We start from the raw sequence: 12,230 nt of genomic DNA on the forward strand, positions 1-12,230 counted from the left end.
CTGTTACACAAGCAATGTGAGTGGATGTCTGTTATCACAGCTGACCCACAACAAAATGCTTCACGAAAATATAGCGCAGTTGATGAACGAATGACAATGAAGCACAGAAAATGAATGTACAGTACACAAGAGTGAATACACAGGACAGCACAGCAGCTCCACATAATCAAAACCGTGTTACTCACATGAGAAGGAGATCAAAGCAGCCTCCTCATCTGTTTTCAGGCCTTCCCGCTTAGCTCTCTTCAGCGCTGGAAAGCTTTTCTAATATACACACAATCCTAAAGCACTTTCCCAGTCATAAACCTTCATGCATTAATTTATAAAAGTCATCTACAGTTTTTTCTGAACTGAAAAAATATATTTACTTACCACTTGTAGTACACTATGGGTTCAAATGTACTATAAGTAGTATCTAAATACATTTTTTAAATACAGAGATAGTATAATAAAAGCACATTTTAGTTCATATTTCATGCTGTCTCAAAATAGCACAGTTGAGAACACTTAGATGTTCTTAAGATTATCTTAAGATGTACTAGAGATGAATTTTTAGTATATTAAGTACAAAATTAGTGCACGAAAATAGGGCACTTTAAGAACATTATAGAAATGTACTTTTTTCACTTAGGAAATAATGGTCAACTTTTAAAGTAATGAATGCTTAATACATATTTGCTTTGGACTAAATATATCTGACTTTAGATTAAGCCACACAAAAGTCAAGGCAAGGAAAGTTTATTAATACAGCACATTTCATACATAATGATAATTCATAGTGCTTTACATCAAAAGGATTTACAAAAAAGTATCATAAAATAATCACAAGTGCATAAGAAAAACAGAATAAGATTGAAATTGATCTAAAATGTAATTAAAGAATTATGTGTTTTAATCCTACCATTATACTACATTAATTTCATGAATAGTACGTGTTCCTATAGACACTAATGAAGCCTTAAATTTGCATAAATTCACTTCATACATAAGCATTTATTTACTGTGAATTAATAACATATTAATGTTTTGATGAACACTAACAACTCCTTTAATACATGATTTAAAATACATCAGATGTATTTATCAAGTTGTTGACAAACATTAAGTGCTTACATATGAGCTAATTAAAAAATAATATAATAATTTGTTAACAGTAACAATGGCTGAACAACTCAATATTTGTATATTCTGTAGCCTGTTAATGTGTTCACGATACTATTAATAAACAATGAACTAACTAATAGTTTGCAAATGATTTATAATAACTTTATTAATGTATAAGTGTTACCATGGAAGAGTATAAGACACAAAGTAATGGATTAAAAAATATGATGACCAAAATGATTAATAGAATTATATAATGCAGATTATTAATAGTTTATGAATTATGCTGAATACAGGTGAGATGCAGTTATACACAGAGAGCAAGTGAAACAAAAAACAAGATTTTATGACTTCAAACACTTTAGTAGAATTCAACTGCACATCTATAATATACTATATAACATAAACTTTTTTGATATATGACATGCAGCAGATCTATCTGCAGTTATTATTAAAGCAGCAATTTGTTAGTTTTTTCAGATTGCTATTATGAGTAATGTATTTCACACTGTAATTGGTCTCCTGTATATACAGCACTATACTGCAGCACAGCATCTGTCTGTAATAGTTGTGATTTGCTGTTTTCTTCAGCACCAGCATTTACAGGGTTAATGAGGAGAGTTCAGGAAGTGCGTATGAGAAAATATAAGAGCGGTGTAAGCTGCTGTGCCTGTTGATGTTATTCTGTGTTCTGCATTAAAGCTTTCAATGAAAACATCCTTTCTTTGTCTTTCTGAAGACATTATAATAGGAGAGAGTGAGATGATTGGAATCAGAGTTGGAATTGGCATTGACTGCACAATACTCAGTATGAAATTTGTTATTTATCTTTATGTTGCGATTAAACATGTCAGCAGTAAATATGATGGGATAGAAAGACCTAAACTCTCACTTCTGTTATCAAAGTTCATCCAACATGAATAAATGGGCTGGTCTTGTGCATTAAACTGCTGCACTCTGGGTCATTCTCCAGCCCTGTAATATATCAGGAATGACCCAGATGCTGTTCAGGTGATTTATCTACGGTCTGTCAAACAATGATGTAAGGGCTTCAAATAACATAGGGTTCATGTTCCTATCATCCATGTTCATAGTCATATGGGTTTCATCACTTGTGTAGGCATACTGTGTTCTCCACTCTACTGGCTTTTCTGGACTTCCTGCACGGCCCAAACAAGCAGCCAGGTGCACAGTAGCTGTTTTATCACAGCATCTGAGCATGAATGATGTCACAAATATGAATATGAACAGGGGGATCTCTCCAAATGCCTTTACCTGATCTTGTGGGACAAGATATGGAATAATAACACGGTCTTCTATTTCCATGCTTCTGTTCCTCCAAAGCTGGTGAAAAAAGGTCCATGCTCCTTCTTCAGGGGTTACAGGGGATAGAAGGATCACTGGGATGTCGTGGAGAGATCCTCGCATGTTATTCCAGCGATCTGGCAAAGGGTTCGGCTCATAGTAAAGCATATTGCTCGTATTGTAAAACTCTCTGTCTGTCACTTGAATGAACCCCTGAGCAATTCCAAATGCAGTGTTGGAATCAATTTTGCAGTTCCACGGAGAGTAAAGAATGGTGTCTATGATGGTAGGTGTGGGCACCAGGACACCTGCTGGCATAAATTGGTCAACAATACTGCCATGAGCCACAAACACGATGTCTATGTGACCTCCATCAGGTGTACTCAAATCTGGAAGAATGCAACTTAATCTCTCAAGGGAAAATCGTAGAAGATTCACAAATTCAATCTGATGAGTTAAATCCCGAAGCCAGGAGACAACTGTGCTGTCTGTACATGTTCCCATGATATAATTTACTATCTTCTGTCCATCTTCAGTCAGGCTGAGAGAATATCCCCGCAAGTTCGTGATGAGGTTCTTCATTCGGAACAATTTTTGAATGATTTCCCTGTAATGAGAAAAGTTGTATTGTGCATCAGTCAGTTACCTTCAGACCTTCATTATTGTTTGTGTTTGCAATATTGCAGTGCTGTACAATCTCAGACAAATATAAGATTTGCTTTGGCCAAGACAGATTTACAAGTATAAATTAAAATTGGTAGAAAATAAAATATCATACTGCATTGCATCCAGCTGTTCCTTTAGCTTTTTTTGGCTTTCCTGTATTTCTAAGGGTGAATCCTGTTGGATCTTGCTGGCCCCCGGGATCCGTTTTCTCTCGACTATTTTTTCACACATCATAATCAAGTTGTTCAGAGATCCGTCTAAACCGATCACATCCAGTACCTAGAAAGAAAGTCACAATATCAAAATCACTGTTTAAAGGGTTAGTTCACCCCAAAAGTAAATTTCTGTCATTAATTACTCTCCCTCATGCTGTTCAAAATCCGTAAGACCTTCATTCATCTTCAGAACACAAATTAAGATATTTTTGGTAACGTTTGAACGTAAACACAGAAGCACTGAATTGTGTTCACTGTAGAATATGTTGAATAAAGTCGTTATTTTTGTTTTGTTTTTGAGCAGTAAAAGTATTCTCGTCTCTTCATTACGTTAAGGTTGAACTGCGTCGACTATTGTAACAATGTCTTAAATACCTTTCTGGGTATTTAATTACTAATTACATAATTACTTTGCTTTCTATGGGGATAAAAAAAACTTGGATTTTATTAAAAATATCTTAATTTGTGTTCTGAAGATGAATGAAGGTCTTACAGGTGTGGAACGACATGAGGGTGAGTAATTAATGACAGAAATTACATTGTTGGGTGAACTAACCCTTTAACATATAAGAGCAATGCAGTGAATATTTCTGTTATCTTAAAGAGTCGCTTCAAGAGAATTTCAAGGTTGCAATTTCTTTAAAATAGAATTCTTGAAAAAAGAAAGCCCTTGATCCTGCTTTAACAGCAGCTTTAATGCCAATTTGTCCAATGTCCTTCAGCATTTCTTCATCAGATACCTTCAGGCTACTTTTGATCACAGGGACACGATCGAGGTTCAGAGCTCGGCAAATAAAGCTTTCGGCCTCAGCTGGATCCAGTCCACCTGGTGTTAGGTGCCGAAAGAACGTGGCTCTGTTGAACCCTCTCAGAAAGTCCAGGGGTACGTGAGTTTTATCCCTTCTGGCCAGAGCACACATCAGTTGAGAGGTCACCTCACACTCCAACTCATCAGCATGATCCCCGAGCTGTGCTCCTCCACACCTGTGCTTCAGATCTCGCAGTTGCTTCTGAATGCTCTTCCCAACCTCGTCATTTTCTTTAAATAATTCAATAGCTTTATTAAAGGTGCTGCTGGCGATAAGTGGCTTTCGCAATGTGGGAGTAACGCTGACTGCAGTGCCTCCTGCTGCCAGACCTTTTTTGAGGCCAGTGGCAACTGCTGCTTCTTTTATTGAGAGCATAGATGCGGCAGCTCCAACCACCCGAGCGATGCTGCTCTCCTGATGACATTTTTCCAACTCTTGCACCAGTTCCAACAGCTTTTCTTCACATTCCTTTTGGTTTTCCAGCCAGCGGAAGAGTGAATCACATAAAAGATCTGCTGCCTCCATGATTAGAGCAGGAGCTGTGAGAAGAGAAAATGATATAGATTTCTTCAAACGGCACAATATATCATCTAAAGCAGTGGTTCCCAAACCTGTCCTGGAGGACTCCCAGCCCTGCACATTTTGTAATTCTCCCTCATCTATCACAGCTGATTCAAGTCATGTGTTCATTAGTAGAGACAGAAAGACCTGAAATAGGCGTGTCAGAACTAGGGAGACATACAAAATGTGCAGGGCTGGGCTCCTGCAGGACAGGTTTGGGAACCACTGATCTAAAGATTACAGTAATGCATGCCTGATGTCATTTAATTCTACAGGTTGGAGATTTTGCTCTAAACCACATAGAACAAAAATCATTCATGACTCAAAGTTTGACAATTAGCAAAGTCTGTTTAGGAAATTTGGGATTCTAAATAGGAAAAGCAAACAAGTTAGAAATAATACAGAAGGGAATTTGAAGAGAGATAAAGTAGACAGGAGAATAAACAAGTAGTCAAACATTATTAAAAAGAATTCCAATCAGCTAAAGGTGGATATAAAAAATATAAACTGAAAAATGGTTCTAAACAGTAGCAAAACTGGCTTCTTTGGCTTGTAACAATAGCAGAACCCTTTATGGTTTAGATTTTAGATGTTTACTGAGATTCTTCTAGTATCTCTTGAATCCCACTATAATATTCAAAATATCAGTAAGTTTAATATATATAAAATCATCATTCACTGCATACTTTCAATTGGGAGGAGTCTATCCCGAACCCTGACCCCTAAATTTTTGTAATTTTTTCCATCACTGTTATTAAAAATATATTTTAGATTTTTTTAAATCATGAAACCTTGTGTAAAAATGTGTCAGTACCGGAACAGTGTGTGTTTGAGTCGTTGTCTGAGACTGATTTTAACACACTTCTACATTTCTGATCAGGAAATATTCCTCTCACAGCCTCTCTTTAGATCCACAGTAGATCATCATTCTGAGTTAAATGTGTTCAAAAGCCTGAAAATCTGTGTGGAACTTTAACACTAACAAACACCTTTTTCTGCAATTAAGCAAACTTTTTGGGGGGTTATTCCATTAAATGTAGTTTTTCTGTGTGTACAACTGTTCTGTGCTAGATAACCATGTGCTGATTATCATCTTTGAGCGGCTCAAAATTATCGAAAGGAAACTTCACCATGTTTCGATCGTGACATCATTGTTTTTTTCGCAGTGACAAAAGAGAACACATAATCGTTTATTTGGGGGAAATAAATAAAATATTAGTTATAAATATTAGTTATTATTAGTGTTTGGTTCAATGTTTATTCAAACTAATGAATCCTTCAGTTTGAAATCAGTATGATAAACTTTATGACTTTTACCAAGAAAGATTGGATTCAAAACACAAAAAATCTTGAAATATTGTTAAAATTGTAATTGTTATTGATTTACCTGTGAAAACTTTTTTTAAAAATGAAGACCAAGTTCCAGTGAAATATCTTCACAATCAGCAGAAGTTGATCTTAAACAACAAAGCCTTACAGTGTCAGCTGACCATTAGGGAAGATTTAAGTTCTTTCACTGAGATCACAAAACAAACAATAAACTAAGCTTTCATTGCTTTTATGTTCATTTTCAAAGCTGTTGTACATTTGAATGTTATAAATGATGAATAAATCTATGAAATGTACTTACATGTTTACTTTTTCAGTAAAGTTCTTCAAATGCCAGCAGAGAACATGAACCTTCTCTTGATTTGACTGAATGACAGCAGCCACACCTTGACAACTTACAAGTATGTTCAAGTTTGTATTGCACTGGCTTCTGAATATTTTTGAGAGTAGGAGGATGCCTGTGCTGGGCGGAGAAAGGGCAGAAACTAAAATTGTAGGGTGTAGGGTGAGAAAAAAAAATAAAGTGCTGGTACTTCTCCTTGGGTTGGAAAGGGGGTTAAATGAAGTTCTGGGTATTCCCCCTCAGAAGGTCCCTGCTTGCAAGGTAGTACTTTTCAAAGTTCTGTAACTTTCGGTGGTGGGACATGGGTCATGCAGCATTTTGTTTCAACCACCATTTTTATAAGTCCGTTGCAGTGTGTGCAGTAAGAGTTGTTAGGTGTTCAATTCAACAATGGAGTTTAAAAAATATGATATATGGATAGACGAGGTTCAGACTTTATTAAGCTTATGCAGAGGATGAAATCCTCCAGCAGGATCTGGAAAGTCACTCGCAGTCCTACTTTACCAGGACAAGATGGCAGATTTAAACTTACAGGTTCTTTATTGTAATTGTAAACACAAAGAATGAATCAGATAAGCCAAGAATTCAAGAGATTGTTGACTAAAGTGGTTATTTTTGTTTTGTTTTTGCGCACAAAAGTATTCTGGTCTCTTCATAACATTAAGGTTGAACCACTGCAGTCACATGACTGTTTTAACGATGTCTTTAGTACCTTTCTGGACCTTGAAAGTGTTGATTATATTGCTGTCTATGGACGAGTCATATACCTCACGGATTTCATCAAAAATATCTTAATTTGTGTTCTGAAGATTAACGAAGGTCTCACGGGTGTGGAACGACATGAGGGTGAGTAATTAATGACAGAAGTTTCATTTTTGTGTGAATAACCCTTTAACCGCATGAGTTCTCTGTTTGTGAATTGGAGAGTAATTTTGAGCAACACTTCTAAGAATTTAATGCAGAAGTTATTTCACATCCTGATATGAATGCAGTGTGCCCGAAGTGCAATTTCCTGAGAACCCAACCACATCCTCACACTGAGTGCTGTCGACATCACATTAAAGAAAAAGGTTCAAAATCTTATCAGTTTCAGATTTAGTAATTCGGCGACCCTACGGCCTGAACCCCTGTAGGCGAACCACCCTTACAATACATTAATTCCATGAATAGTAGTGTTCCTAAAAGACACTAATAAAGTCTTAAACTTGCATAAAGTCACTTCATACATAAGCATTTATTTACTGTGATTTAATAACTTCTTAATGTTTTAATAAAGATTAACAGCACCTTTAATACATGGTTTAAAATACATTCAGATATCAAGTTGTTGTCAATTTGTTAACAGTAACAATGGATGAACTCATTATTTGTATATAGCCTGTTAATGTGTTAATGATACTATTTATAAACTGAATTAACTAATACTTTGGAAATGATTTATAACAATTTTATAAATATAAAAGTGTTACTATGGAAGCTTTTTAAAAAGACTAATACAAAAAGATTATTAGAATTATATAATGCAGATTATTAACAGTACATTATTAATTATGGCATACACAGGTGAAACCCATAAGTTTTACGCAGAATGCAAGTAAAACAAAACAAAAAAAAAACAAGCTTTTTATGACTATTGCAACTTATAATGTAAAAACTGCACATAATACATTATAATTGTAATACAATGTTCTTAATGTAATAATTTTCTGAAAATATATGAAATCTTGAGCTCATAATGTAATAACAATTTTTGCAATTATTACATTATGAACTCACCAAAAACATGTCATATTTTCATAATTGTAATAACTTAAAATATAAAATAGTATTCCCTTACAGTAGAGACCTGTGCAGGATGGATTTTTCAGTCCCGCTCCCACAAAAAAAAATGTTATATGTCCCGCTCCCGCCCATAAAAGTAGCTCATATTGTCACAGACACGTCAGGCTCCACCTCCCGTCAGTATCCACGAACCCAATCACCAGAGTTCTGATCGTCAACACCTGCACATCATCAGTCACTCAATCACCAGCACTATTTAACCCACACTCACACACACACCAGTTGTCCGGTCTCGTTTGTTGTACAGACTCATGTATGCGAACCTCAAGGACTCTACCAGCAACTTACCTGCTACTTACCTGCTACCAGCGATCCCTATCGCCCCGTTGTCTCCAGTCCTCCTCCTGTGTTCCTCCTTCCGTGTGTGTGAGTGTTCCTCGTCCACCATACTTCATCTCCTCGACTACCAACTCCATCTGCAATTACAAGGACAGTATCAAACCTCTACCTTCTCATTGAAACCCTCCATCTTCCATTTACTCACCTGCTTATTTCTGATTCTCTAATAAACCACTATACCTGCTTTTACTTCTGTCTCCGTGCCGTCTGTATCATAACAGAAGACCGGACCAGTTAACACGGCTAGAGATCAGCATGAGCCAGCAAGATCCATTCCAGGAGCTCGTGAGCGCACTGTGCCGAGCACTCACTCCTCCACAACCACCGTCACCAGCACCTGTCTCCGCTTCCCCAGTCACTTCTTCATTGCACTTTCCTCCTCAGTACGCCAGTCCCATGGCCCGGCCGGCGCCCTACTCAGGATCGGCGGAGGATTGCAGCGGATTCCTCCTGCAATGTGAGCTGGTCCTGGAGATGCAATCGCAACTTTACCCCACTGACACCTCGAAAGTCGCTTTTATCATCTCACAGCTACAAGGTAAAGCTCTCCGTTGGGCAGACGCGCTCTGGATTCAAAAGAACCCCGTGGTGAAATCCTATTCAGCATTCGTCTCTCACTTCCGCGAAGTCTTTGGAAAACCCCTTTCGGATTCCTCTATCGGTGAGAAACTCTATAACTTAAAACAAGGATCTAATACTGTGAGTGAATATGCTTTGCAGTTCCGTACCCTGGCTTCCAGTAGCGGATGGAATGAACAAGCCCTCATCACTTCCTTCCGCCAGGGGTTAGAACCCAAGTTGCGATTGCATCTCGCTGCATACGAGGACAACATCGGCCTCGAACGCTTCATCCAACTCGCCATCCGCATAGGCACTCGTATGCAGTCGTGTCTTGAAGAACACCAGGGCCAGCCGCCTCTTCAACCTCTCCTCCGTCGGTCAGAACCCGTCAGCTCCCCAGAACCAGCCAACGAACCTATGCAAGTTGACAACTCCAGACTCACCCCTGCAGAACGACACCGCCGGCTGACCCTGAACCTCTGCCTCTACTGCGCCTCTCCTGGGCATGTCCTCTCTGCATGCCCAACACGCCCTCCAAGGCCTCTGGTGAGTTCCATTCTTCCCTCTCCTATCCAGATGAAACCACTCACCACCGTTGTAACCCTTACTGCTGCCAATATCTCTGTTCCAGTTGTTGCGCTCATCGACTCAGGGTCAGCCGGGAACTTCATCTCCGGGTCCCTCTGCCGTCAATTCAAGTTCAAAACCTCGCCTTCGCCTAGTACCTATCAAGCCCACTCCATTACCGGAAAACCCCTAAGCCGCAAGAGAATCACCCGATGTGCTGGTCCACTACAACTCCGTATAGGCCTCCTTCACGTCGAGGATATCCATCTGCTGGTTCTGGAGGAATCCACCGCTGACGTGGTTCTAGGGCGCCCGTGGCTCGAACAGCATAGCCCAACCATCTCCTGGCGCACGGGCGAAATCCTGAAGTGGGGCGAACACTGTCTCTCCGGGTTTCCTGTTCCTCCATCTCCACGTTCCAAAGAAGTCTCCATCTGTGCCACTTCCATTGAAAGCCCCATCGAGAAACGATCCATCGACATTCCAGCCTGTTACGCCCCCTTCAGCGATGTCTTTTGCCCACAACAAGCCTCCAAGTTACCTCCACACCGGCCATGGGACTGTGCCTTAGATCTGCTACCGGGTGAACCAGTGCCACGGGGAAGGATCTATCCCCTATCCGTGCCGGAGGAGAAGGCCATGGAGGACTACATCGACGAGGCCCTCAAGCAAGGATACATCCGTCCGTCTACTTCCCCTGCTGCTTCCAGCTTCTTCTTCGTGGCCAAAAAGGACGGAGGCTTGCGGCCCTGTATTGATTACCGCTCACTCAATAAGATCACCATTAAGTTCCGCTACCCACTTCCCCTCGTCCCAGCGGCCCTGGAACATCTCCGTGGTGCCACTGTGTTCACTAAGCTGGACCTCCGCAGCGCGTACAACCTCATCCGGATACGCGAGGGGGACGAGTGGAAGACCGCCTTTGTCACGCCCACTGGCCATTATGAATATCTGGTCATGCCCTATGGACTAGTCAACGCCCCCTCCGTATTCCAGGATTTCATTCATAAGGTGCTCCGGGAGTTTCTCCATAAGTTTGTGCTGGTATACATCGATGATATCCTCATCTACTCCCGGAGCCTGGCCGAACATCGCCACCACGTTGCGGAGGTCCTCAAACGCTTACGGCAGTTCCAGCTGTTCCTCAAGGTGGAAAAATGCTCCTTCCACCAGTCTTCCGTCCACTTCCTCGGCTACTACATTGATCACAGTGGCATCCGGATGGACGAGGGGAAGGTGGACGCCATCCGGTCCTGGCCCACTCCGACTACCATTAAAGAACTCCAACGCTTCTTAGGCTTCTCCAACTTCTACCGCCGTTTCATCAAGGGCTACAGTTCCATCGTCTACCCACTCACCAACCTTCTACGGCATCAGCCCAAGTCTCTGTCCTGGTCCGAAGAAGCCACACAAGCGTTCGAAGCCCTTAAGAAAGCCTTCACCACCGCTCCCCTCCTCGTCCACCCTGATCCCAACCGGCCATTCATCGTCGAGGTAGACGCTTCGACCACAGGAGTGGGAGCGGTACTATCACAGCAGCAGGGGCAACCCAGTAGACTCCATCCATGCGCCTTCTTCTCCCGCAAGCTCAACCCGGTGGAGGTCAACTATGATATCGGTGACCGCGAACTCCTGGCTGTCAAGCTCGCGTTGGAGGAATGGAGGCATTGGCTGGAGGGAGCCAAGCACCCCTTCCAAGTTTTAACCGACCATAAAAACCTGGAGTATCTTAAAGCTGCTAAGAGACTAAACCCCCGACAAGCCCGCTGGGCCATGTTCTTTTCAAGATTCAATTTCACCATCTCCTATCGTCCCGGCTCCAAAAACCTCAAGGCTGACGCCTTATCCCGTCTCCACGCTCCTGATGAGAAATCTGAAGATCCTGAAACCGTCCTTCCAGAAACCATCTTTGTGAATCCCATCCAATGGTCTGAAGAGACTCTGCCCTCCTCCAATGCCTCCTCCAACACTCCGCCGGGTTGTCCTCCCGGTCTCCAGTATATCACCAGAGCACGACGCACTCAACTCATCCACGCAGCCCACTCATCACTTGGCACTGGTCACCCGGGGGTCAATGGAACCCTCTCGCTGCTCAAAGCACGCTTCTGGTGGCCCAACTTAGCCAGGGATGTCAGAAGGTACGTACAGGGCTGCAGGGAGTGCGCCATCTCGAAGAGCTCTCGTCAACTGCCGGCCGGCAAGCTCCTTCCTCTGCCCGTTCCTGAGCGACCATGGTCACACCAGGGAGTTGACTTCGTGACAGATCTCCCACCTTCTGATGGTCATACCTGCATACTCGTGGTAGTGGACAGATTCTCCAAGGCCTGCCGACTGATTCCTCTCCAAGGTCTACCTACCGCTCTCACTACTGCTGAGTTAATGTTTAACCACGTCTTCCACCACTATGGAATCCCCGAAGACATAGTATCTGATAGGGGCCCCCAGTTCATCTCCCGGGTCTGGAGGGCCTTTCTGTCACTCCTGGGTGTGACCGTCAGCCTGTCGTCGGGATACCACCCTCAGACGAACGGGCAGACGGAACGGAAAATCCAGGAGATCGGCCGCTTCCTGCGTACCTTCTGTCACGGC

The 12,230-nt window shown here is 41.5% G+C and overlaps 1 protein-coding gene across 3 annotated transcripts; it reads right to left on the minus strand.

Moving 5' to 3' along the window:
* Positions 1-483: 483 nt before the first annotated feature.
* On the minus strand, positions 484-7,237 carry LOC137019034 (uncharacterized). Of its 3 annotated transcripts, XM_067384017.1 has the most exons (5): positions 6,291-7,237; positions 6,048-6,117; positions 4,031-4,638; positions 3,188-3,354; positions 484-3,016 (listed from the first exon to the last, which is right to left on the minus strand). In XM_067384017.1, the coding sequence occupies exons 3-5, from the start codon at positions 4,622-4,624 to the stop codon at positions 2,125-2,127; spliced, it is 1,653 nt and encodes a 550-aa protein (XP_067240118.1). In that variant the 5' UTR covers positions 4,625-4,638; positions 6,048-6,117; positions 6,291-7,237; the 3' UTR covers positions 484-2,124. The 3 variants fall into 3 exon arrangements, with proteins under 3 accessions (XP_067240118.1, XP_067240111.1, XP_067240125.1); XM_067384010.1 differs by lacking the exon at positions 6,048-6,117; XM_067384024.1 differs by lacking the exons at positions 6,048-6,117; positions 6,291-7,237 and having other exon boundaries at positions 4,031-4,748.
* Positions 7,238-12,230: the final 4,993 nt, after the last annotated feature.

Source organism: Chanodichthys erythropterus, chromosome 1 (genome assembly GCF_024489055.1).
Source record: "Chanodichthys erythropterus isolate Z2021 chromosome 1, ASM2448905v1, whole genome shotgun sequence".
Classification (NCBI taxonomy): domain Eukaryota; kingdom Metazoa; phylum Chordata; class Actinopteri; order Cypriniformes; family Xenocyprididae; genus Chanodichthys; species Chanodichthys erythropterus.